Here is a 27,686-nt window from a genome sequence, read left to right as displayed (position 1 = left end):
CCCACCTGTGCCCACCTCCGAGAAGTGATGCTCCTTCAAAGTGGCTGCACAAGTGCCTGCGCTCTCAGCCCGAATTTGCCCCAACCCAGGTGGATTCAGGGCTGCCAAGTGCAGGCTTTCCCCCACTGGAAACTCTTCTGGGGGTTTATTCTGAGTTGCTTTAGCCCAGCTCTCTCCAGCAGCTCTCCCTGCTCCTGCTGTGCCAGCCCTGCCTCAGTGCCTGCTCCGCAGAGAAACCCCGGCAGTAATTAAGCTTTGCACATTTTTAATTCATAAGCTCAAACGATTTGGTGATTTGCAGCGTCCCCTCGTCGCCTCCTGAGCAGGGCACTGGAGCCAGGGCTGTGTTGGTGTTCCCAGAAGCTGTTCCTGGTGTTCCCTGGTGTCCCCTTGCTCTGGCTCTGCAAGGTCCATCCTGAAAGGTTTGTTCTCCACCCTGGCACGTCCTGTGCCACCCCACAGGGCTGTCCAAGCTCCCTGGGGGCTGGAAACCCGTGGGGTCGGGATGAATCACCCTCCACCCCTCATTTGGGAGAGGCCACTGAACCACAGGCAGACCCTGCTGATGCCTGAGCCCTTTTGGCACATCACACCGAGATCCCAGTGGGAAAACCTTCACGCTCATCCCTTGAAAAGCATGAAAATCAGGAGCGGCAGAGGAGTGGCTCACCAAGGACGGGTCCTGCCTTCCCTCACAGCCACTCTTTATTCCTGCTGTAACCCAGGGACTCATTATGGACATAAGCACATTCCCCAAACACCACGCAGCCTTTCCAAAGCTGGCATTAAAACCCACAGATCTCCCACCAAACCCATTCCGGGCTGAAATCGTCTTTGCTATTCACGGCCACGGCGGAGGCTGCTGTAACAAACAAGATTATGTTCTTAAATATTCCCAAGGAATAACTCCCCTAAGTCAGTTTTTTTTTTTTTGTGAATGCCTTTCATTAATTCTCCGTGGTGCTAGCACGCCACACAATCCATATTCATGTTGGCATTTGCTTGGTTTTTATGCAAATGACAGCTCTGCCTTTATTACAGGATATCTCTGTGTTCTGGGGCTGCTGCTTCACCTCCCTTGTGCTGGAGAACTGGGGGTTAACGCAGCCAAAACCCCATCCTGAGCCTGCTTCTAATGCCACAGATTCCAGTATAAGTCAGATTTCCCCAATCACCACATTTTTAGCTCAGAAAGTCAGACCCTAAGAGATGGCAGCCCAAGCTGGCAGTGGCAGCAGTCACCTCCTGCCCTCTGCTGCTGCAGACACCACAGCTTCCCCAGCACTTTCCCTGATGCTTTTTTGGAAGGAAGAGCCAGAGCAGGAAGGATCAGGGCTTGGGAAGGGTTTTTTTATGGAGAATGCAATGAGAAGCCAGTGTGTGCCTGAGGATGCTGTGCTGTGTGTGGATCAGATCTTCCCTGGAGTGTTGGACCCTCTGCAACCCCTCACACTCCTTCTCCCCAGATGTGTGGGGTGCTGGGGCTCTCTGGGGGGGTCTCCTATGCAGGAGGCTTTTCCCCTGGCAGGGGTGCAGCCCTGAGCCCCACACCATGCCACAAACCAGACGAGAGGTGCTTGGAACTGTAGAATAAAATCAGAATTGTGTAGGTTGGAAAAGACCTCAAAAATCCTTGAGTCCAACCATTCCCCCAGCACTGCCAATCCCATCACTAAACCACGTCCCCAAGTGCCACATCTGCCCTTAAACACCTCTGGGGATGGTGATGCCACCACTGCCCTGGGCAGCAAGGGAGGAAAGGGATTGCTCCTAACCCAAATTCCAGCATGGCCCCAGTGTGCTCTGCACCCCTGCCTGGGACAGCAAGGATGGGGCGTCCCCAGTGCCCAGGAGCCCCATTCCCTCACAGACCCTGGGCTGAAAACCTCTCAGCTGCCAGCAGTGCTGCAGAGCAGCCACTCACCATGCTCAGCGTGGCTTTATCCCAGGGACTGAGGCTCAGGTACTTCCTCTGGCGTTCCTACAAGGAAACCATACAAGTTTTTAGGGCTCAGAGGGCTAATTTGGGGTTTGCAAAACATGGAAGGAGTTATGTGCCCCAGGATGGTCCAATTTCCCCCTCAGCCACCCCCCAGCCATCATCTGGGCACTTTTATTTATTCTTTATTTTTGAAAGCAAAGGGCGTTTGAATGTGTTTCATTCTATCAGAGGTCCCTGGATTTCATCTGGGCAGATAAAATCTGCCTCACAGCAGGCAGAGGGGCTGATGCAGAGGGAGGGTGCTGGGGAGCCTTTCCTACCTTCCTGCTGAAGGAGGAGAAAGGGTCCAGGCGTTCCTCATACTGGGAGGAGTAGCGCTGCTCCGTGTCATCCCTGCTGCTGCCCTGTGGGAGCAAAGGCAGGCTGAGAGCCAGCAGGGACACCAGCACAAGGACAGGACCCCGAGCTCCCCCACTTGGCAGAAATGACCCCCAAAAGATGGAGCAGCACAGCCCAGAGCTGGCCCACGGGGCTGACAGCATCCGTCCCCTTCAGAAAGGAGAAGCACAACAGGAGCTGCTGAACAAAGTCCTTTCTTCTTGAAACTCTGGAATGGTTTGGGTTGGGAAGGACCTTGGGTTGTTACATCAGGGGATTCTGCCACGAGGACTCCTTGTTTCTCCTGTGTCTCCCTATTTTTGGCCCTTTCCATGAAATAATCATCACCTGACTCATCCTCACAGAGCTCACCTGGGCAGCTGCAAATCCCACCCTGAATTCCTTGGCAGGGCAGGAGGGAGACAGGGGCTCAGGAGGAGGAAATCATTGCTGGGAAAAGGGCAAGGAGCATGAAGAACACCCCTTGACAGGACTGAAAGCTTTGGCTGGGTTCAGACAGGATGGATTTTATCCTTCTCCTGGGACAGAAGTTCCCTTCCCACAGTGAGCCCTGAGGATGCTCGTGAAGCCTCCCTGCTCCTCCTTCCTCCACCTCTGCAGATTCCACATGATTCCTGCCCAAATCCAGCCTGGAAACAGCACAAGCTGCCAGCAGCCCTGGGCACAGCCCACTGCAAGCTCTGGCTCCTTGCTCCAGTGCTAATTCCCTGTGCCAGCACGGCGCCGCTTGCCGCTCTGCAACACCGGCAACTCCGACACTCCCCGGGGCTTTCTGGACCTGTTCCTACGTGCTGACATTGCTCTGCCAGGCCCCGTGGCTGCCTGTTACACCTCTGTGTAAGCCTTTAGTAACTCACACACTGCAACCCGAGTCGGGTCAGGGCCATGAGGCCAGAGCCCCATTTAGGGGCGAGGAAGCTGTCGTGGCCTGGCCCACTGCAGTGATCTTTGGTGAGTATTTTTAACGTGTCACATGCCCCATTAGGGGGTGAATTATGCAATCCCCTGCGCTGCTGCCATGGAGGGTTTTGCTCTTTAGCTCACAGCTATGGCATCCAGGGGTTGCCTCGCGGCGGAGGATAAACATGGAGATGATATTCCGCAGGAGAAACCGGAAAAAAATGTCACAGGGGATGGCCTGGCGTCATCACGGAGACATAAAGAACCAAATAAGGTCCCTCACAGCTGTAGGAGTTTCCCACCCCCAAATGCTATCAAAATATCCCTCGACAAAACAGACTCCAGGTCCAGGCAGCACGGAAAGGCGGCAGCTGGGGGAGGGATGGCAGGGAATGGGTGTCCCCCCCTCTGTGAGTGGCACTTCTGCATTTCTAAGGAAAGCCCGAGGTCAGGGGAGCCTGGCTCTGGCCAGGGAAGTGTTTGCAGTGGGAAGCTCCCAGGCAGCAGCCTGAGCCTCCTGCAAAGCCCCAGGGATGAAGCTCCTGAGGGACATGAGCAGAGCAGGTTGCAGCAAAGCCTGGTCCCCCTTCCCAGCCTTCTCCTGGCATTACTGGGATGATTTTGGGCAAGATTCTTCTCCTTTGTCTGTCTTCTGGCTGCTCTCTGCTGGATACAAGAAGTTCAGGAATAAGCACAAGTGGGGCAGGATGAATTATTTTCCAGGCTCTTCTGCAGGGTTTATTGCAGGAGGCCTCAGTTTAACCTCTGGCAGCCTGGTCAGGCAGAAGTATCCACACTGGAGCAGCACAGTGCCAGCAGTGAGCATCAGAGGGGGGGCAGCAGCTCTCTTAGGGAGGAAATCTGGGTTTGTGGCTTAGAAGATATCAAAGACCCCTCAGCACAGTTCTAAACTGCCCTCCTGGCTGGGTCTCTGCTCCTCTGGACAGAGCACTGCACCCTTTCCCACCCCAATCAGCTCCAACCTCCATGCAAGCTGGAAATGTGCAATTCCTGTGTCTGGGGCCGGGGTGTCCGTGTGAGCCTAGCCCGGGGATGGACAGACAGACGGACAGGTGGGCACTCACCCGGCCAGGGTAGCTCTGCAGGAACTTGATCTTCTCGTAGAGCTTGATGTTGTCGGCTCTCAGGTTGTCCAGTTCGCTCTGCAGGGCGTGCACCGTGTGCTGCAGCATCCGGTTCTCCTGCACGGGGCGTGGGGGGACAGTGGGATCCAGCCAGGGGGGATTTGGTGCACCCAGCCAGGCTCCAGCCCCTTCTCAGGTGTGAAACCCCCCTGGCTCTGAATTCAAATTGCTCCCTAATTAAAAGTGTCCCAGGTGTGGCAGAAGGGCGCTCACCCATCCCTCAGTGGCCACAGAAGGGCTGAGGGGGGCTTTGGGGTGGGATGTGGCTCCCACAGGAGGTGCAGACACAACTGGACAGCTTTGAAAAGGTTATTTTGAGCTCTGCTTCAATTTGTTAGCCCAAAATGTATTCTCCACCTGCTTTTTCTGTGGCACTTCCCAACACTGTGCCAGGAGGCCAAGCACAGGGACACAGGGGCTGGGACCTGTCCTTGACTCACTCCTGCTCACAGCAGGATGTATTTTCCTTTCACTTGCAGGGGTTGGAACAGAATTTCCTGCAGGTCAGCAGAGCAGCCAGCCCAGGCTGAGCCCCCCAGCCCCTCCCCTGCAGACTCACCCCCTCCAGCTCCTGGTTCTTGGCCCGGAAGCGTTCCCTCTGGCTGGAGATGATGGAGAGGAGAGAGTCCACCTGCCCCTCGGGGCATGAGCTGCCTGGGGATGGAGGGTGACCTGTGGATGAGGTTTGGAGTGAGAGATGACCTGGCAGATGCCCCTGTGAACAGTTATTACAACATGGACTACTATTTATGGTTTTTTTCCTTTTCATTTTTGAGGACTCATCCTCAAAGTGGACAGGAAAACCAATTGCATTATTTGGTGCAACCCATGGCTGCCTTTCCTGACTCCAACCCTCCCCATCCCTGCCAGACTCTCTCCTCTGGCTTCAGCAGCATCTGCAGCATTAAAATAAAGCCCCAGAACCACAATCCTCTCTCTCTACCCCAACCCCTCATCCACCACCAGGTGCTCTGCCCAGGATCCCATTTTTTGGGATTTTTCCCCCCCCATGATGGGGCTCTGTGGGTTCCTGGGGGGCTGTGGCCATCCCTTCCTGCTCTTCCTTCCTGGCAGTGGCATTCAGGGCCAAGGAGAAATGTGTCCCCAAGGCCATGACTCAACCATCTGCACAGAGCAGTTATTCATAGAGCAGGATGGGTGGCTGCAGGTTGTTTAGCTTGGTGGGACTGTTGCTGTGATATTGTTTATCTTGTGTTTTCAAAACCTTTCAAAACAAACAGAAAAAAACAAGCAAAAAAAAAGGAAAGGAAATGTTTATTTTTTTATTTTTTTTCCCCAGAGGAGCAAGGAGTTGTTATTTTTTTGGATTCATTCTCTCCTGCAGACCTCAGCGCAGGGGCTGATGTACGGGAAATGTTTCACTCGCTGGCTCTGGAAGGGGTTTGGTGTGGGAAGAGCAGGAGGCAGAGCACAGAGCTCAGGGTGTTTGGTTCAGCCTGGGCTCAGTTTGCTTCAGGCCTGGCACCTGCCTGCTGCACCCTTGGGAGGAGCCAAAAGATGGGCAAACCATGGAAAAGTGTCCAGGCTGGGCAGGTGATGGCTCAGGAGCATCCTCACGCTGCCATCCCTGCAGAAGTGACCACCCTGCCCATGGTGGGGTGTCCCAGCCCGGCCTGGCTCCCTCCTCTCACCATAAAACAGCGCCGTGGCCTCCTTGATGGGCTCAGGGATCCTCTCCAGGCCGGGGGCGGCCGCGCCCTGGGCAGCACAAGCAGAAAGAAGGGATGAAACATTTCCCACCCACCCAAAGGTGCCTGGGCAAAGCAGCCCTTCCTGGACCCTGCTGGTGCCCTGGCAGCCTCATCCCTGCTGGCCAGGCCCTCTGCAAGGATAAGGACTGGCCCAGCATGGAAAGGGCTGGATGGTTCCTGGATTCCACTGGTGCCACCCCCTCCCACACCAGCACCTCCCCATTGCACAGCGCAGATCTCTGCTGGGTGAATTATCAGAAAGGGAGAAAGAAAAGGAGGGAAATAATAATAATAATAATAATAATAATAATAATAATAATAATAATAATAATAGTAGTAATGGAAAGAAGAGGAGGTGAATGGTCCCCCAGTCCTGAACCACGTGCAGGGTACCTCTGTCTCCGGACGACACGCAGCAGACAGGGCTTGGATGGTGCTGAGGTCGTGCTCCAGCTTGGCCACCAGCTCCTTCTGGCCAGCCAGGGTGGACACAGCCTCTGTCAGCTGGATCTGCAGCTCGGCACAGCGCACTGCAAAACAGAGCCAGGGCTGTCACCCAGGCACCCCAAACTGTGCCAAGGGGACACCAGAGAGCCCAGAAACCCCACCTGGAGCAGCAGCCTTGCTCTCTCCTTATGCCTGGGGGCAGCAGGAGGGCCACACCAGCAATCCCAGCTCAGCACCAGGGCTCCAGCCCCCCTTGGTGATGCCCAGGGTGGGCACAGTCCCCAGGAAGGAGCATCAGGCAGATATTTTGGTGCCCCTGGCAGCATCTCGGCTGGGCAGAGCAGGGGGAGCTGGACAGGGTTAAGGGCAGCTGAGCCCATGAGCTGATCCCAGGTCTGGTCTGCACTGGAAGGGTGATGGAAGAGGCTCCCCTGTCTGTGGGGGCTGGGAGAGCACTCCCAGGGCAGATGATGGAGTGGGGACACCCCCCAGGAGGGGCTCAGGTGGGACCACTCCTGCCCCAGGCTCGGGGCCAGGCTGCGCAGCCCCCGGCATTCCCGCTCAGCCAATTTTCTACAAAGGATCCCTCTTTCCAGCTGCCCCCCAGAGTAAAACCCACACCCTAAACCACAACAGGCACTGCTGGAATGCTCCAGGAGCAAAACAAAAACCTCTCGTTCCCCTCATATAACCCCAGCCCAGATGTGGAGCCGTGGGGAGCTGCAGCTACAGCGAGAGGCACAGCACCAGCACTGCAGGGCGAGCTCCACTGGCAAATCCATTCCCAAACTGTCCTGCAGCAGAAATCCACTTGTTTCACCTTTCTCCCTTGCTGCCAGCAGTGTCTGGGCCTCCCCCTGGCTGGAAGAACTGCTCAGCTCCAGATTCAGAGCTGGAGTTTTGCACTGCCAGCACCTCCACCACAGGGACGCAGAATCCATCCCTCTGTGCCTGGATTCCCATCTGTTCCAGTCCCTCCCTGATAATTCCTGTTGTAATTATTCCCCTGAATTCCAGACAGCTGAAAGGCAAAAAAAATTCCTCATTTATCAAGAGCCAGGGAGCCAGAAGTGCAGGGGTTGCCTGGGGAGCAGCAAGGGCGGGCTGTCCTCAGGGCTCCTGCCCTCTCTAAGCCTTCAGACAAGGACTGAACGTGTGCACAGCTCAGCTCCAGCTCTCCCAGCCTTGCCAGACCAGAGGATGCTCCACACACCCTGAAACCAGCTGTGGAGGGAGCTCCTGGCACAGGGAGTGATGCCCTGGCCACAGGGCTGGACTGAGAGCAGCAGTGCTGGAGGCCCAGAGTGGTGCCCACAGTGACACCCAGGAATCAGGGTCTTTGCAGATGTGGCACTTGGGGACATGGTTTGTGGTGGGCTTGGCAGTGATGGGATAATTATGATCTTGAAGGTCTTTTTCAACCCAAACAGTAAGAAAGACAATTACTGTGTTCATGTAGTAGAATCCCAGAGTGGTTTGGGTTGGGAAGGGACATCAAAGCCCATCCAATTCCACCCCCTGCCATGGGCAGGGAACCTTCCACTGTCCCAGGCTGCTCCTGGCCTTGGACACTTCAAGGGATCCAGAGGCAGCCCCAGCTGCTCTGGGCACCCTGTGCCAGGGCCTGCCCACCCTCACAGGGAACAATTCCTTCCCAATTTCCAATCTAAACTTAGACCGGATAAACTTCCTTCAGCTTAAGGTTATTCCCCTTCCCATGTTATTCAGAAGGACCAAGCCTCACCACAAGGAAAGAGAGGTGACACATGCTTTGAAAACAACACATGGATTATTTTTTTTCCCCCTCTGGATATTTATATTTTAGAGCCCCCAATAAGAGACTCAGGATGGAGCAGTGGTTGTGCTAAAGGCACATCCCACTGGAGGTCAGTATTTCTCCAGGAATGGGGAATCCCTGCCTGCTCCAAAACATGGGTGGCCTGATGCAAAATATTTGCATCAGGAAGATTTGGAAAGAAAAAACCCCTCTTCCCTACGGTTAATTATTCAATTGTCTGTCTTTTAAAATTGCATTAAAATGTAATTGGGAAGCTATTGCTGGCCAAACATGGGCTTGGGGGGCCCAGTCCTGCACAAAGCACTGCTGAGCATCCTTTCCAAGGTTCCCCACTCTGGGAGGTTACCTGGGGCAGGATGTGTTCCCTGGCCTCCCACCCAGCCCAAAAATCCTCTGCAGGGCTGAGCTTTGGAGCCTGCAGGAGAGCCAGGCCCTGCCTCCCAGTTCCTGCACCTCTCTCCTAAATAATCCTTTTGGCTTCTGACTTACATGGACTGAGCTTTTCAACTTAAGAGAAAAAAGGGTCAGCAAAGAAAGAGAGCTCTCAGTTTTAAAGGAATCTGCATCCTTCCTTCCCTCAGGCTTCACTCGGCCTTGGCCAGGCCCCTACGAAGCATCCATGAAAACAGCAAAGGCTGGAAGCGTGTCTGACACTGAAAGCAGCCAAACACACAGAGCTTCCCTCTCATCTCCCCCTCAGTGGCACTCCTCACACACAGCTTTTTGCTGGGTTATTTTTTTAATCACGACTTTCTCTTTTCACAGGGGCCGTGGCCACCCGCCAGCTCGTCACCTCAGTGCCGGTGACTCGTGACCCGCGGCAGCGCGGCCCTGCCAGGCTGGATCATCCACATCCAGCCAAAGGAAATCTGCCTTTGTCTTCCCTCAGCTGCTGAGCCCTGCTCTGACCCCTCAGATGTGCAAATACCTCAAAGGCCAGCAACAGGAGAGCTACTGCAGAAGGCAATGGGACAAAGAAGGTGAAGTCCTGGGGAAAGTGGGTTTTAAACCACGTATCTTTAGTCTCAAACTCTGTCAGCTCTGGCTTTTAAAAAGCCAGGCCTGACACTGCCATGGCCTTATGAAGAAAAGAGGAGTTCAGGGACGGCAGCCCCACACTGGCAGAAGCTCTGATGCCACCCTGGCACAGACAGGGCTGTTTTCCCCTTGTCTGATGCACAGAAAATCAGAAGCTGAGGCTGTTCCCATCCCTGGAAGTGCTCAAGGCCAGGCTGAACGGAGCTCTGAGCAACCTGCTCCAGTGGAAATTGTCCCTGCCCATGGCAGGGTTGGACTTGGTGATGTTAAAGGTTCCTTTCCAACACAAACAATTTAATAATTCTACAGAATCTTGCCAAACACTGAATGAATACTCAGAAAGAGCCTCTGCTCAAAGAAAATGCTTTAAAGAAATGTCTCTTCTGGGAATTCTGTGTGCCCAAGGGGCACAGCCATGGATGACACTGCCATGGGATGAATGTTTCTGGAAATAACATCAAGAACCTGTAAGGGATCCACAGAGGGGATCCAAGGGACACAAAGCTGCCTCACACAGTGAAGAAACAAAACCCAAATTGAGAATAAAAGATTGACACGAGTCTCACACTTCCTTCATTGTGAACAGCCCTGTCAGTCTCTTGCCATTCCAAAGCTGCAGGTTAAATCCTTGAAGTGATTATTGAAGAAAACAGTCCTGGAGCCCCAGTCCCCAGGCTGGCAGATGCAGGGGCTCATCGAGAGTGGCCTCGAGGCCACGAGCCCAGCGCTGCCACAGAGCAACAGCAACTCTGACTCCTGTAACAAGCCCCAGCAACTGGGCTCCCTTGGTAAATCATCCAAAATAAACAGCATCTGTTTTCACAGATGGAGAAAATTAAGACATACTAGCAACTTAGTTTGAAGTTATAAGGCCAGACATAAATAAATGAGAGGCAATCTTTCCATAAGATGGTGGCTTGATTACTGAGGATACAGACAGATGAATAAATCACCTTGGGGTGAGATAGGCTGTAACTTGCTACACATCCATGGGACTGGGGTAACTGCTCATGTGCATCCTCAGAGCCCCGAGGAAATGAGAGCTGTAGCTGAAGGGATAGGGGTAGGAGCACACACATGGACAGTTAGGGCAAATTAGCTGATGCTCTGCAAGTTCACACCCTGATTTGCCTCGTGGAACTTTTTAATCTCCTTCCATTTACTGTCTGGCCTTCCTGAATTTACATAACTGGGGAAAAAAAGAAAAGAAAATGAAAACAAGCTGAGAAGTGATGTGGCACGCTCTCTTTGAAAAGTCAACTGAAGTGCACTGAAAGCCACTACTTCAAAGGTTTGAAGTCTATTTTATTGACTGGAAGGAAGATGATGGTAAGATAAGTAAACCTTGGAGTGCCTTGGCAGGAAGGCTCAAAGCTGGAGACTCCCTCAACACAAACAGGGGTGTCTGAGAGTGCCAGGGTGAGGAGCAAAGCCAGAGGAAGAAGCAGGAAACTGGGTCTGCCATGGACCCTTTGATTTTTTCCAGCTCTTTCACCTTTCCCCATGTTGGGCCACTGTAGTTCATGACTGGACAGTTACATCCAAGTTGAAATCATTGTTCTTCCCCATGAAGAAAAAAGTGCCAAGTCCTGGCATCACTCTCCAGGAGCTTTTCCAAGCCAACAAAGTCTTACCTCCGGCTCTGCCTGATGCCAGAGCTCCCAAGGTTTACACAAACTCGGGCCCAATTTCAGGCTCTTGAAACACTTGGCATTTAGCTTTTAAGGAAGTCTGGAAAAGGCTGTTATTGCCCAAAGTCCTGCTCCCCTTCCAGGAGAATCAGTGGGAGATGACTCGACCTTGACCCTGCGTTTTGTAGCTGGAGGGATGAGGTGCACACGGTGCAAACTCTGCAGATCCAACCCTGGATGCACAAGATGATTTTTTTCATGCCTTCTTTTTTTGGTCTGTGAAGATGCCAAGGCAGAAAGATCTGAGCCAAAACCCTGCCCACAACAGGCAGGTCTGTCAAAGGCCTTTCACCATCGTACAGCTCGATGGTTCCAGCTCTGTCTTGACCTTTTCATGGTGAGGGACAACATTTCTGGCCCAGAGTGCGTGGGGGTCACTCCATCTGCCTCAGCAAAGCCTTCTCCTTGGGGCCACCACTGCTGGGAGCTGTCAGGAGGCTGAGAAACAGGACAAGGAGGCAGGGAATGATTGAATATTTCATGCTACAAGTCACCAGAGCCCTGCCTGTGGGCTCTGAGGTGCAGATCTGCTCAGAAGCAAAGGCAGAAGAGCAGGCTGTAGTGCAAAAGCCCAGCTGAGCCATCTGCTGAGGTGCATCTCACCTCCCATGAGGCAATGAAAAATCAGAGTCATTCGAAGGGACTGTACTGTTCCAAAAATGTCCCCAGAGTAAAGAAAGATGGTGAAGATCAAGCGCTCCAGAGATCTCACCAATACAACAGAAACAAAAAAGAACTGGGCTTTTGAGACATTTTAAAGCAACTTTTGTAGAAATCTCCAGGGAGGGAGGAGAGGTCAGTCAGCTCCAAGAGCTCCTGAGTAGCCAGAATTCCTGGATTATTAGTCTGGGAATCACCTCAGCCTGCAATGCTGCTCCTGAGCTGTCCTGGTCCATCTGTACCTGCCATGATCAGACCTTCTGCAGGGCTTCTGAAAGGGCAGGAAAAGCAAGGAGAGGAGGAAAAGAAAGGAATGATGACATCTCTAAAAGCCACCTGTAAGTTCTAGCTCAGTCTCCCCAGTCTCCAGGCACAGATATCAGGCCTGGAAAGGCTCCAGGAGTGCAGAGATGAGGTTTCTCTGCAGATACAGAGCTGTAAGAGAAGACATCAAGAACATGAGTGAGGTCCTTCAGGGATGATACAGAGGATGAGCAGTTCCAGACAGCAAGGGATGGCTCTGGCACCAGTGAAGGCAGCAAGAACAGCCCTGCTCAGTTCTACTTTCATGTGCTGCCAAAGAGACAAGAGAAAATAGGGACAAATAGAGAGCAGATCATGTCCAACACCCTGAGAGCAACATTTGAGACTCATCTGCCCAAGTGAAAAGGAAGCACAAGGAAAAGCCCCAGTTGCCATGCCCATTCCAACATCAGCATCCTTCTCTGAGTTCCTGCTGCCCTTTCCTCGGGGCCAGCTTGGAAAATGGCCTTGGGGAAGAGAGAAGGAGCCACCAAACTGCAGCATGACAGGACAAGGGGTGATGGTTTTCAACTAGAAGAGGGCTGATCCAGGTGAGCTCTAAGGAAGAAGATTTATTTTTGTGGGGAGGGTGGGCAGGCCCTGGCACAGGGTGCCCAGAGAAGCTGTGGCTGCCCCTGGATCCCTGGGAGTGTCCAAAGCCAGGCTGGACAGGGCTTGGAGCAAGCTGGGACAGTGGAAAGTGTCCTTTAAATGTCCCTTCCAATGTAAACCATTCCATGATTCTCTGGGGGATCCCTCCCACCTCTCTGGGTTTCTCTTCTAGTTGCTGCCAGAAGAGGTGCAGGCGAGATTTCTTCTCCCTCTCCTGCTTTTCTCCCTCTATTTTCACATTTTGAGGGCCTGCTGCGAAGGGAAGGTTTGAAGGATTTCTCCTTCCCCTTTTTCCTGGCCCAGCCACTCCAAAATAAACAGCCCCCAGCAATGAAACCCAGTACTGCTTAATAAATTCACCCTGTAAGGGGAGAGATTTCATACAAGAAGGGATTATTTCCAAGGGTACTAAGATAATTACATGGGTAACTTGGAAGAGTTCAAGAAAACAGTTTGAATTTTCTTATCAGTTTCCCATAGCTTGGAGCAAAAAGAAAATAAAATGCTCTGCTGTAATCAAATCATGTTTTCTGAAGCCCTCTGTTGGCAAGTACACAACTCCTTCACCACTTCCATTAACACACAAATACTGGGGAGAAAATGACAGCATTTCCAAGTGGAAAGAAGTGGGGCTCCAAATGCACCATGTCAGTCACTCACAGCTTCCTACCTGGTGGGAACATGGTGAAAAAATATCCCTTTTCCCACTGAAAGTCAAGCTGGCTCTCACTGGTGGTGGTGCAGGAGCCCAGCCAGGACCTTGGTGTGAAGGATGCCACAAATGAGGACTTTTCCCATCAATCCAGCAAATCCCTGTAACATTCCCTAGTCAAACCTCTCCCATCCAGCCCCAGCAGCAGCTCTGTCCCAGCAGGAACTCACAGTGATGTCCCAGTTCAAACCAGTAAAAAAAACCCCCACATTTCTTCCAAAAAGAGAGAATTTTGACATCCTTTTGAAGGGCTGTCCCTATAAAACTACAGTGGAAGATCCAGCTGCCTCCATGGAAGACCATAAATATCTGCTCCTGACCTCTCAGATGCTTCCTTGTGGTTTAGGTTGCCTTCCTAACTTCCCAAAATTAACTTTTTGAGATTTAGGCTTGAGAGAACAGCCTGGCTCTATCCCAAGATGCAAAATTCTGAGCTGCTCTGAACCTCCTCCAGGTCAGGCCTTTCTCAAGTTTAACACAGCCTTTGCTCACCACCACGTGTGGCATTTTAGGAGTTTCATGCTGATACCACCTGAAGAAAAGTGCAGGTTACAAATACACAAATTAACCTACCTGAGGCATAGCATTTTAAAAGTCTAGCTGTTCAGCATCAAGTTTAAAAAAAAAAATAGGCTCAAATTATACACAATAATAGCATTTATAGCAATCAACAGTTGGGCTAGTTATTAAAGAGAAGGGGGAAAAAAATAGTGTTAAACCATGAAGCTTTCCATCCTGTGGAACAACCTGTCACAGACACTTCAAAACCAGAAAATGAACATTTGTCATGAGATGAAGGCATTCAGTAGCATTTTTAATACATTTTGAGGAGAATTCCCCCACACCTGCAGAACTAAAGATGGCAAAGACACATTGGACACCAACATGGAGCTGGACAAAGTGCCACCCTCACTGGGGTGGGAAATCCCAGCCCAGCTCTGCTCTCCAGGACAGAACCACAGCAAATATCCATCCTGCCCCTCCAAAACTCCTATTCCACAGGAAACTCCTAGGAGGGGGCAGCACATGACAGCCTGGCAGGAGAAATGTGTCAGGGATGTACCACAGGAGATGGTGGAAACCCCCAAAATAACCTTTTCAATTCACAATAAACCAGACATGAGCACACCAGGGAAAACAGAGCCCCCAGGTAAGCAGAGACACACACACATCCTCTACCTGACACCCAGAGCATCCAAAAAAATGATTTCTTCAACTGCTTTTAAAAACATAATGCCACTGATGGGTTACAGCATCTGTTCCTTACCAAACTCCTCACTCTGTAAATACTATTTATAGGAACATCCCATAAGGCACTAAATGAGGAATTTATTTCCCTGTAAAGGATCTGTAAAAATAAACAGTGAGCCAAATATCTGAGAAAAATTCTTTGACATTTTCATTTCTGAATCTAAAGCATTTCTGACCTCAGGTAAATGACTTATTTTTTCTTTTTAATTAGCTGATATGTTGCTGTGGTGCTCAAAACAATCTCCCTTGGCAGTCTCAGACCCCAAATACATATTTTCTGTCTGTGAAGCTGGGTGCTCACCTCACACTGACTGCAGCAGGAATGGCCACACTTGGATTTCACTGAACATTCTGGACATCAATATTTAAGGTAAAAACACACACACACACACTCCCCATAGGAACTGATACACAAAAAGTAAATTTTCCTCCCTTGGTCAAACACAAATCCCACCAAACCATCCCTGTGATCCCTCTGGGCATCACCAAAACCAGAAGCACAATGTAAATGTTTGCTGCTTGGACTCAGGTCTCACCTCAATAAAAGACAGCCCACGCGGAATTGTGTTTGTATAAAAGATATTTACTTCAATTATCACACCTAGGGTGCTAGTGAATAATAATAATAATACATCGTGTGAGTTTCATACAGTGATATTGCTTCTCCATATCATATAGGGACCGTTGTACAGTGCTGAGAACAAACATTTTATGGCTAAACCAAACAAAGACAGAAACAATGCCGTCTGCTGACGAGGGAGCGCTGCCCTGCACTGCCAGCCAGATAAACTCTTACTTTTTATGTTTAAACAAATACCAAGAAATAAAATGTTACAAAAGATGAGTCACAGCAACACAATGTGGGCTTCTCAAAGCTACTTGTACAAAAAAAATGACACTTTTTTTTGTGGTTTTTTTTTTGTTTTGTTTTTGTTTGTTTTTTTTTTGGTCAATTGGGTCTTTGTGAGGATTTTTTTTTTTTTTTCTTTTTTCTTTTTTAAAATCTGTGATTGTGAATATAACAAACAAGCTCTAAAAACATCTAAGACTTAGTGCGTTACAGAAAAAATATAAAATACTGCTAAAAATGTAAGACACCACAATACACTGGGGTAAAAACTGAGCTTATTATTTAAAAAAAAAACCAACCAAAAATCAAAAAAGAAAAAAAAAAAAGTTCTCAGGAAAAAGTACACCACTTTCTGTTCGAGTTCATCTTGTGCTGTGTTAGTAGTCGGGGCATTTCCAAGGTCTGCCCATTCTCATGGCAAGTAGTTATTGCACAAATGCAAAGAGTTAATTTTTTAATTAAAAAAAAAAGAAAAATAAAAATGAAAAGGGACATGAGGGGAACAATTAAAAAAAAAAAAAAAAGAAAAAAGAAAAAAAAAGAACAACCCCCCCCCTCCCCAGCCTCCATCTGCTTTGGGATCGACGTCCAAATTCGTACGTGTGACATTCTCACAGCATTTCCAGCAAGGAATGGGAGAAAATGCTTTTCACCACAGAAATGCATAGAGTATTCTGAGAGGAACAACCTTTTGTTTGGCAGAGCTGGTCCAACACTTACACTAGGGCATTTCTAACTCTGATTTGCAGCTTCTTTTTGGACTACACCAGAAGGAAAACAAACCTGACATTGGAAATTCGCCGGATGGTTGGGTATTTTTTTTGTTTTGTTTTGTTTTTTTAGTTTTTTCTAGTGGGACACCCTCGAAAGGCAAAGTGCAAATTTGCTTCCCAAGCCACAGGAGCGATGCTGTGCCCTGCAGCTGCCCCAGCACCTTCCCCTGTGCCCAGCCAGGGGGGACCTGGCACCGGCCCTGGCTCGGCCACGCGTCCCCACCCACATCTGGAGCTTTTCTGCTGCTCCCCAGGGAAAATCCTGTGTGAACACATCTGGACCCAGCAGCGAAACTCAACCACCCCTCCGTGCCACAGATAATGCACAATGTGGATTTTCCAGAGCTCACACCAGGAATTGTTGCTGCTGCACTTTTTTTCTCTCTGTTTTCTGTTTTTGTTTTTTTTTTTCTCTCCCTTGACCAACTTTTGAATGAGAAGGAAATCAGCTCTGAATTCAGAAAGTCAAACATATGCCAACAAAGATGAACATCACAGGAAACCAGTCTCTCATTTTAAATGAACACTAGTGAGTTAATTGCTATGTGCTCTGACCAGGGGCTCTGCGTCTTTAGCAAATTCTCAGTAGAGGCTCTAGGAGGCTCAGGGTATTTTCTCTCTCTGTATATCTTAAGTCTCTTCTCTCACAACTGAGGCTTCTTATTCTCAGTCCTAAATTATTTTAAAAACTATTTAAATAATATCATTTATTAGGCATTTAGATAAAATACTTTTTTTCTTTTTTCCTTAAAAAAAACAAAATGATTGCTCTAGAAAACACAACAGGGGCACAAAGATATGGATACTACAAGCCAACACCACCTGCTCTATCTTTAGGATATCCCAAGCTTTCTTCAACATCCATTTTGGGGACAGCAACCTGGTCTAGTGGGAGATGTCCCTGCCCATGGCAGGGGATTGGAACAGGATGAGCTTTAAGTTCCCTTCCAGCCCAAACCAATGATATGTAAATACTCCTGTTGTGTTTATATCCAACAAAAAAAAACCCAAAACAAACCTCGACAAAACCAGAAACTGTTAAAAATTAATGTCATAAACAGAAATATTAGATTGATGTCCTAATCACAAACCAGCTCTGTGTTTATTTCACCTTCTGATGCTGCAGAGAGAGCGAGCTCAGGCAGGGGATGGGAGAGGGGGAGAGCCTGTTCTGCACAAAACCAAATCCACACTGGAATGACTGGACAGTGCCTGGAGAGAGCCAGCAGGGCCCTGGGGACAGCAGGTGTGGCTGATGGCACAGAGGGACATGGAACTGCCACATGGACACTCACAGAGCTCCGAGCATCAACTGCTGGGTGATGGCCGAGTCCTGGCCCAGGAACCAACCCACAGGAACGTGGGATTTTCTTTTTCCTCCCACCCAGGAATGTGAATTCTCCTGAAGCAGAGCTCACCCTCGCTGGCTGTGGGATGGGAACCCCCCAGACCCAGAGTTTCTATTGCACAAAGACTCCTCACACGGTGCTGGATGTGCTCGGGAGCCAAGCACGTGCCAGTGCTGGGACACTGGGATGCTCCATCAGTGTTTGCTCCCCCTCACCCCCAAAAAAATGAGAAGTGGCTGGGAATGCTGCAAGCCAGATCACTGTGCTTTAGATTATTCTCCTCAAAGAGATTAGGAAATAAGGCACATAGCTTTCCAAGTAGTGAAAGAGTAAATTTCAGGAAGCAAAACCTAAAGGCTTAATGGGAAATGTGGCAACATACAGGATTTTGATGATATGCCTACAGAGTGAAAATAAAATCATTTCAAGCTTGACTAAAATCTTTCTCCCACAAAAAAAAAAAAAAGGAATGACCCATGAACTCCATCTCTCTAGAGAAGGTGAGAAGGAAATGGAAGCCCTGATTAAGGAAAAGGAAAAGTACAATACAGATAAGACCTTGCTTATTCCCCACGCTCCTCCTTTCCAAACCAGATGCTCAAGTACTCCCTGTATCACCTGTACCAGCACCCAGAGGTAACCAGATACTTTGGAAACACTTTTAAAGCTAGTAATAACTTACCCACATATAAATAACACATCAAAACAGCACAAAGGGTCCAACACAAGCTAATAAAAGCCAGGGAAGTCTGATTGAAAGACTGATTGCAAAAATATTTTTCCTAGTTACTTGGAGACAAGATTGTACTTCAGAGCAAGTCAAGTGCCAGGTTTTATTTATTCTCTTGAAAGCACGGACACTCGCCTTCCAAGAGGAGCTGCCTAACAGAAAATTTCTACCTCATTCCTACAAATACTTGAATTTTCAGCTAAGGGAGAGCAAGGCTGAGCTGCTTGCTTTAATTCCATTCTTGGCTTGAATTTATTTCATCAGCTGGTTTTGTGATTGTTTTAAATACGTCTTTACCCTCCACTGTACATTGGTAAAGGAGAGAGCACTACATGTGTGCAAATATCTGGGATATGAACTTCCTGCAGGAAACCAAACAGACGAGGTTTGACCCCTCCTTTCCAATTCCTTGGCTCTTGCACATCTCAGACCCTTGGGATCATTTTTATGTATTCTGAGCATGATCTTCCCTGTCCTCATTAGTTAAACCCATGCATCTCCAGCAGCCTGGTCTCTCCAGTGGCTAATCCCCTCTTTACAGCAGGGAATGGATCTGACAAGTGGGGAATGGCATCCTCTCCCCATTAAAATACATATTGGTTTTAAGCCCTCGCTCACCTACATCCCAAATGACTTCACAAATTTGGCTGCACCATTAAAACCAAGCATACAAATGCTAAATACACAGAGGGGCTTTTCCATCCTGGAATGATGCACAGAGACACATTTAACAACTCCCAGAAATGCATATTAATTACCCACACAGACAGAAGAGAACACAAACTCCCGTTCCTGCTGTCAAGAGAGTGGCTGTGCTGTTGTGACACTGTCAGGAATCACACAGGAATTGTGCAAAAATCAGGTGTGGCACCACAGCAGCAGGAAATGCCGGGCATGACTCTCCATTTCCAAAGAACTTTGGATGAAGATTGTACCATGTATTACAAATATCCCTGGAATTCAAACAGAAAGCCAAACACACGTCATCACAGGGGTATTCACTTTGCTGCACTGGTCCTGCACTGTTTTGTTATGGTTAAGGATTCAGTTGCTCTCTGTACTCAGCTGGTTCAAAGTCCAAAGAAACTGAACTGATGTGATGAAACCAACCATTTCAATAACAGGAAATCTACAGAATCGTGGCTAAAATCTCCCAACAGCAGTGTGAGTAAAGCAAGCTTGAAACTGGCAGAATTGTCCCTTATAGAAGAACTGGTCAAGGAAAAAATACAATAATCTTATTAATTTTTTTAAAAGGAGGCATTTTCTTGCAATGCACTTTAGTGCCAGAAGATGTTTGTGAATAGCAATGACAATCAAAGCCAGGAATCCCATCAGGGCTTTTTTTTCCATTCACAGGAGTTGTAGAAATGTGGATTTCACAGAGAGCCAAGGATTTTGGGATGGATATGGATGCCCAGGTCTTGGGAGAAGCAGGTCCTGGATTGTACCAGAGGATGCTGGTGAGAGGCTCACTAATAAAAGTTCAATGAATGACTTTCTTCCACTGGAAAATGACCTTATAACTAATAACTGCTATTAAATATGCCACAGTACCACTTGGCTGGGGGGAAATCATCCCTGAGGAGAGAGATGGCACCACTTACACACCTGTTTTTAAGGCTTTCTGAAAACTTAAGTGCACAGGCCTAACACTAATCTTCTCCAAAAGGATAAATTTCAGGTTCAGAGCATAAAACCATTTTATCCTTGCATATTAATAAGGTAGGGTATAGTCCATGACCTGGTCACATAGGACAAATCCATCCCTAGGCATGGTATAAAGAACTTCCCTTGCTATAAAGTCCATTATTAACTATACTTTATATATGGCATAGTCAATATATCCTATAAAAGAGATGAGGAGGAAAGAAGAAATTGGTGAAATTATATTTCTACATTTTAGTGCTCAAATATATGTGAAGGAGATGGGGACTGATACACCCCTTTTGAACTACAAAGGTTGTATCAGAGAAGAAATTCGGATCTTGGACTTCCCCTGCCAGTGATTCTCCTTGTAATGTAAAAAACAGATTTTAAACTGATGGGGGGCAGGGGGAGAAAGGTCTTTCCTTTGTATAGAATTTTTAATTTCTCAGAAAAGTTGATTGTATATGCAACACAAAGAAAATGTTGATGTTCACAGAGCAGAAAGGGAAAGGCAGAACAACACAGGAATCAACCCAGTCCTGCTTTGCCACTGTTTTATCCATTTGAGTTAAATTTTGGGATAAGAGGCTACAGCTGGTCACACCAGGGCCAAAACTGCCACACACTCATGGGAAAGCCTTGACTTGTTTTTAGGGAATGTTAAATCCATTCTCCACCTAAGAACCAACTTTCCTTCTTCTCCTCTTGTTTCTGAATCTCCAAAAAGGAGCTTGGCCACACTCGGTGGCTGAAGACAGAGAACATCCACTGGGCGAAGAGGAAATCAGAGAGAATTTCAGAAACTCCTTTGTAGGAAGAGACACAAATGAAATAAAAATAGTGCCCTCCATGTGCAGGTTAAAAATGTCACCCCTCCACTTTCAGTCTGCAACAAACTGCAAGCCACTGATCTCTCACAACCCTGCTAAAGGCACAGGTTACTGCAGGATTTCAACTGAAATAAAACATTTTGGGTCCAAGTGCAAAGTGTCCATGCCCAATTACTTTTTTTTCTGTGTATTCTCATAATTTCTATATGGTCAAAATGTGATTTTTTTTTTCCCTGTTTCTAACCTGCCCTGTTTTTGCCAGGAGTATTCTGATTCATAAAAGCTTTAAGAATACTGGAAATTATTAATTTTAAAATGGGAGATGACAGACTTCTGATGGCAGCTGTGCTTGTAGGGACTGCAGCCACTGTTAGCATTTTCCACTATTTCATCACATTAATTTCTCACATTTCCCTCAATCCTATCTTATGACAATTTATCAGCTTTGCAGTTTGAATTACCACCAGAATGATGCACTTACTATTTCTCCTATTAAAGGATTGAAAAATAGTGACTTTTAAATAACTGGACTGGAAAATATTGCATAGAATTCTGGGATGTTCATGATCCCCCTGCTCTATACCAATCCCATATCAACAAGTTACATAAAAAATAATGCAGAGATCTTTTAGCTAATGAGAAAGGCACATACTTTTTTCTTTTTAGCTGTAATATTGATCTTTCCTACTACAGCAAGGAGTTTATTACTAAAGGACTCACTAATTCATGATATGGGCAGAGTGCACTGATATGGGTTCCTTTAAAGGGTGGCTCTATTTATAGGCATTTCACCAATGAATAAATAATTTATGGCATCAAAAGGACCTGTAATTAAATGCATTTCTGCCAATAAACATCTGCAATGCTGTTGTCTGAAATCTGTATCCTGAAAAATGGAAGTGTATTGACAATCCCACTGCATGACCCTTCTGTCATGGGATATTCTTTCCTGGCTTTTAGCAAACAAAGCACTGCACTTTTGTCCTTCCCTAATCATCCAGAGAGAAAAATCAACAATTTAACTGCAATATAAACGTATTTCTATTAAAACAGCCCCGGCCCTTCATGCACAGTGTTGGTAAGAGCATGGAACTGGAAACAGAGAGAGAAAATAAAATGCTTTTAAAGAACCTCAGGAAAAACAGACTCTGGCATGATGGATTTCCTGAAAACTGCCTGTGCTTTTATCCATCAGGAAAAGAAACGACAGCAAGGAGGGCTCTGCTGCCCTGGGAGATGAGCCCCATGTCACACATTTCACACATTCCCTTCCCCTGGAATCAGCACCCAAGGGATGACAGCCACTGTGCTGCTCTTTGGCATTTCTTCTCCTTTAACTTTTTATCCTTTGAATTAAGTAAAAAAAAAACAACAAAGTTATTCCAAAGCACATTTTCCTCCCAAGGGTGAGTTCCAAATTAATCCCAACTATCACTCACACCCTGCAGTGTAAGTTCAGCCTCTAAACTGGGGGGGCCTTGGCCAGAAACACCAGCAGGTAACTCATGTCCAACCCGAGAACCTCAGCAGTAGTTCAATTAAAAACTAATCCATCTGACTTTCCACTGAACAGAAAAGCAGCTGTGACCTCGGCTAAAGCCCAGGACAAACCCCAGGAGCATCTCTGAGCTCCAGGTCTGAGGGTGCTCCTCGGCCCCTGCCCTCCAACCAGGGGGTGAGCGAGGAACCCAAAGGGACTCCGGGCAGGAGATCACCCCAACAGCATCTCAGCAGGCTAATCCACATTCAACACAGATCATTAAATATGAAACAGCAAAAGGAGCTAAGCCGTTAATAAAGTGCCAAAAATATAGGAAATACTGACAGCATTTTATTTGATTAATTTTATAATAGATCCCAATGACAACGCTTGGCAGGATGGAGTGACTTCTGACTTCTGAACGCTGTCTTTATCCAGCAAAATTACACGACTCAAATGGAATAATGGAGCTTAGAATTAACGGTTAGTGTTATGAAAGAAAGATTTCCTCTAGGGCAAGCTACAGATATGCTTTTTAAAAATCATTACAGCATTAAAAACTGGGCAGACGCTAAAGAATCCTAAAGAACTAGTGGGAACTAGTGAAAAGCAAACCAAAAATAAACAGGGGAAAAAAAAAAGAAGATATGTTTCAAGGCACTTACGTATTGCTTATTAAGAAGAGAGATTGACCTTAAGTGCTGCATTTGCGTGCAACCTGTGAATACAGTTCTGCTGTGGTAAAATGCAGCCAGAGCTCTCAGTAAGCATCATGGAATGCAATCAGATAGACACAGGCACAAGAACAGTTTGGGGAATATTAACTTTAAAAAAAAAAATTAAAAAGAATCATCAAACAGAAAAAAAAAACCCTCACTATGGAGAAAGCTGAGAGTAACCACTTGACTGCATCCAGCACCTGGGTCTCAAATCAGCAGACAAGGACAGTAGGAACAGACTGGCAAGTGTATTGCCAGAATTAATTAAAAAACCCAACCTGAACCAACCAACAACGAAGAAAAAAATAAAAATAATTAAAGAACCTAAGAAAATATCTGCATCTCCTGGGCAGAAGTTTTGCTCTTGGCTGGAGATGCAGCTCGTTGTGACTTGTACTAAGGTATGTGAACTCCTACCAGGATGTGTTTATCCGTGGAGCTGTGCTTTGGAAGTCAGACCAGGACACTGGACAGGTACAGAGAGGTCACCCTTGGCTTCACCCCATTCCCACGGACTGGCCACGCTCCCGGTGGGAAGCCAGGACACCCTGGTGTCTGTCACTGCCACTCAGCCCTCAGCTCATCTCACAAAGGGGCAGCTGCTCTCTCTCCGTTCCTCAGCTTCAGTTTGGCATCACGAGTCCCCAGTCACCCAAGGAGGAATCCTGAAACAGCTAGCAGTGAAAATCGGAAATAAATCCCTGCCTTTCAGCCTCCTAGAGCCTTCTTTCCTTAGTCATGAGAAGGATGGATTTTAGTGTACTGATTCTTAAATTTGTGAAAACTTGCGCTAAGTGCTGCTGTCGCATGTTAAGAGACTGTAAATGAAATACATAAGTTCTAAAACATCATGCAAGAAATGTGGTTTCACATCTTACAGTCAAAAATCCTACTAATGAATTAATACAAGCACACTGAGGTGTAATATTGGGAACATACCTTTAAAGTCGGAACTCCTCTCCCCCATCCCTCCCTCCCCCAAAATCAGAAAAGTAATATTAATTAAACTTAAGAAGTAATGAATGCACCATTAAAGTGTCATCAAAAAGATGCTGACCTAAGACAAAAGTTCAATGATACACAATACGGTCAAAAAAGTCTTCAATCAATAATATACAGTATGACAACTACATCTTGTAAATTATACCCAATACTGCCGGCAGTCTATCCCTCTAAAGAATATTTGCCCCCTTTCATCCCTTCCTAACAATCAGATAATAAAATACAGCACCTATAAATAAGCAAAAAAAAATTATATATATATATATTTATATATATATATATATATATTCCGAAATCATCTATTGTTAGTTTTAAAGATATGGCAATAAAGGAGTCTAAATTAGCAAACTTGTAGAAGCCATAACTGATAAAACAGCTTATTGAAAAAAGGTGGCAGTAATGCACTCTATGTGTGCACAAGTACGTAAGAAAATACACAGACGTATAAAATTGCACGCACACACCCACGCACACACATCCTTCCACACACCTCTATGCTCACGCATATACATATAGACAACAGGAGGAGTTAGAGACAAGTTAGAATTGGATTTGTACTTTGATCAGCCCTAACCTGTGCATAAAATAATGGGAAAAGGCTGTATTTCTGCAGGGCAGAACGGGCCCAACTGGGATTCGAGAGCACGAAGGTTTTGGTTTCGATCTTGGGCTGCTTCCACCCTGGTAAGAGCCCGTCTGGTCATTGCCATGTACTCTTTATCCACGCAAAAAAAAGGAGCTTCCCACGACTAAATCGTATTTAAAATCAGTGCTCGTGGTGGGAAGAGAGTCAGTAAATGGCCACCAACAGCAGGAAAAGGGCTGGGTCTGCGGCAGCTCCAGTCCCTCTTAGTGGTGTGTGACAGCAATCGGACACGTGAACTGCGTTCCCAAGGATTCCAGGTAAGCTGAATGTTCGGGATACAGGCAAGGCCCCCAAGGAGCAGGCTGAAATGTTACTGGCCAACGTTTTTGGAGCGATCTGTCTTTGCTGAAAGGAAATCCTGTACACTACGAACCAAGTGAAATGATCAAGTACATGCTGCTTCTAAGTTGTCTCCTAAACCTCCCAGATATGAGGTCTGATCAGCGTGCTCTGTGGTTAGAGGTTAAAAAGCAGATTATAAAATACCTAGATTCAGATTTTTTTTTTTTTGTCCTGATTTGGCCTAAAATGGAGTGTATTAAACAAATTCTGGGCTGCAAAAGACCAGAATCAGTTAAAGCTATGAAACAATGTGCACTACGTGTCAATATTCTATTTCACTTACAAGAAAACACTAAGTCAGCTACCACAAATTAAGATATTTTCCTGATGTGACTTTTTTTTTTTTGTTTTGTTAAAAAATATGTGGAGTAAATGTGTTTTTTTTTTTAATTCAAAGTTTCAAACAACAAGATTCTTTTCTTTTCTTGAAAATATGTAGGAATCCAAACTAGTGTGTTTAGAGTCGGTTGACTGTGCAATCTCTTAGTGGCAACTGAACAGCTACAAAAAACTTTCTTTTTTTTTCTTTTTCTTGAAAAATCTCCCCTTTTTTCCTGGTTTAAGAAGATAATAGTGTATTATCGCTCTGTAGCCATTAGATGGCAGATAAAAAGCCCCCTTTTAATATGTGGGTTTGATTTTTTTTCTTAAGATTTTTTTTTTTTTAGGTTTTTTTTTTTTTCCTGTTTTTCATTTTTTTAAAGCCCCACACCAAAGAGGAGGGCACAAGGCAAAGCTGTATGAGTTATTCCAGAAATCGTGGAAATCACTTAGGGCAATAATAAAAACACTTCAGGGTACAAAAAAGCTTGACTACACATTTCAGTTTTCTTCCTCGAAAACACAAACATAAATTGGGCTTAACGCTCCTTTTTTTTTTCTTTTTTTTGATTTCTATATGCACCTTGGCCTATGGCGTTTTTGCCCTGTGGCCCGCAGGGCGGTTAAGTGCGAACACAATAAAACCAGTAGAGGTCCAGTTTGACTTCCCAGCTCTCCCGAGTTGGGCCAGTTTAATCTCAAAACTCCCACTCCACGGCCTCTTCCCGACTCGCGGCCTTCTCCAAGCGGTGGATGATGTTGTTCAAGTTGGCCGCTTTCTTTTTCCTCAGGGAGCTGTCTCGCGTGTTCCTGGAGCTCGCCGCCTCCGAGAAGCCGAACAAGCTCTGCAGAGAGTTGGCTTTCTGCGAGCCTGAGGCCGGCGTCGAGCTCGTACTTGGCACACTGGAGATTTTCTCTGAACTTTCTTTTGACTTGTAGGAGCTCTCCCCCGTAAGGACTGAGGTGGAGGCAGCTGAGGTAGAGGCATCCCCTTCCGTGGCAGAGTTTGGCAGTGTCTCCAGAGCGTCTCCCGGGCGCTGCGGTGCCGGCGGGGAGCTCTGGCGCGGCGCTCTGAGCCGGCCCTCGTCGTCGGTGTCCTCCAGGCTCTCGGGCTCCGCTCTCTCCGAAGGCCTGGCGCCTCGCAGTGCCTCTTCCCCCGCCTCGAAAGCCGGCTCGGCGGGCCCTCCCTGAGACTTGGCGGCCGCATTGCTGAACTCGTCCGCCTCCGGGCCGCTCGGCTTGCCGTCGGGAGGGCCCTCCGCGTCCACGCCGTCGCAGCTGTCCCCCTCGGAGCTGTGGGCCGCCCTGCTGCTTCTGGCTGAAGGGGAGTCACTCGACCCGGCCTGGCTCTGGCTCCCGGCTTGGATCTCCTCGATGAACAGCTCCCGGCGGATGCGGGACCTAGGAGACAGGGGAGAGGGATGTGAGTCTGCCGGGGCGGCAAGGAGACGCCCACCTCTGCTTAAAAGGCCCTTTCCATGCTAATAAAGATGCCCTTTTGTGGAATCACTAAGGCTGGAAAGGTTTTCTGAGACCATCAACTTCACTAAAGATGCCCCTGAGTGGAATCATTAAGGCTGGAAAAGCCTTCATCGACCAACGAGTCCAATTCCCAACCCGGTACCACCAAACCCCACTGCCAAGTGCTGCATTGACTCCTCATTTGAACACTTCCAGGGGTGGTAACTCCACCCCTTCCCTGGTGAGAAGTTAGTATTTTTAACAAAAAATATGAATACAGTTTTAGGAGATCCAGACTAAAGTGGAAACAATTCCGATTTCTGCTAGAAATGAGCCGGTCTGCCTAAACAAAAAATGAAACCAGAAAAAGCTGGACAAGCCCCTTGGTGTTCTCCTGGACAGGGAGAGATGAAGATCAAACCAAGCCCATTGTGCTGAAAGCACTGTGAGAAAGCCCAGCCTGTGACAGGCTGCCAGTCCATGAGCTAGTCTGACTTTTGCCTCATTTTTTATTTAAAAAATCAATTTCACAACATGAACAGTGACAAGCCAAGCAGTGCCTTTCATAGGAATGACTGCACTCCATGTGGGGGTAGAATTGCCTGGTGTGCAAGGATACCCCAAACACACCATCTCTGCCATTTAACTCAGGCCTTCCTCCCTCTTCCTTCTCTGTTTAGGAGTTCCCAAAATCCTCACAAGTACAGAAAAGTTTATGGAAAAACCTTAGGGTCTGGAGTAACCCTTTCTCTATCCTGTTGCATCCATAAACACCATTTAAGTCCTAATTTATAACCAAGAGGGAGCCTCAGTGATCCGGGGTCAGGGATGGGTCCACAGGCCTGGGGAGAGTTTATCAAGACTTACTATTTTTCAGAGTGAAGATAAAAAACTCTTGGTTTCAGCCACAGGGAACTGCCAAG

The 27,686-nt window shown here is 47.5% G+C and overlaps 1 protein-coding gene across 8 annotated transcripts in view; it reads right to left on the bottom strand.

Moving 5' to 3' along the window:
- Positions 1 to 27,686, bottom strand: part of CUX1 (cut like homeobox 1) — a 259,909-nt gene that overhangs the window by 4,096 nt on the left and 228,127 nt on the right. For 7 of the 8 annotated variants that reach the window (XM_019008608.2, XM_033518977.1, XM_033518976.1 and 4 more), the window contains one exon: positions 15,173 to 26,703. In XM_019008608.2, the coding sequence (XP_018864153.1) occupies positions 26,001 to 26,703 (703 nt within the window). In that variant the 3' untranslated portion in view covers positions 15,173 to 26,000. Of the gene's footprint in view, positions 1 to 1,924; positions 1,982 to 2,262; positions 2,347 to 4,326; positions 4,444 to 4,945; positions 5,059 to 6,038; positions 6,106 to 6,491; positions 6,629 to 15,172; positions 26,704 to 27,686 lie in introns of those variants that run through there. The other variant, XM_033518980.1, reaches the window with a different exon arrangement.

Source organism: Parus major, chromosome 19 (assembly GCF_001522545.3).
Source record: "Parus major isolate Abel chromosome 19, Parus_major1.1, whole genome shotgun sequence".
NCBI lineage: Eukaryota > Metazoa > Chordata > Aves > Passeriformes > Paridae > Parus > Parus major.
Note: the sequence above shows the minus strand (reverse complement) of the source record. Positions and strands in the feature narration are given on the sequence as shown.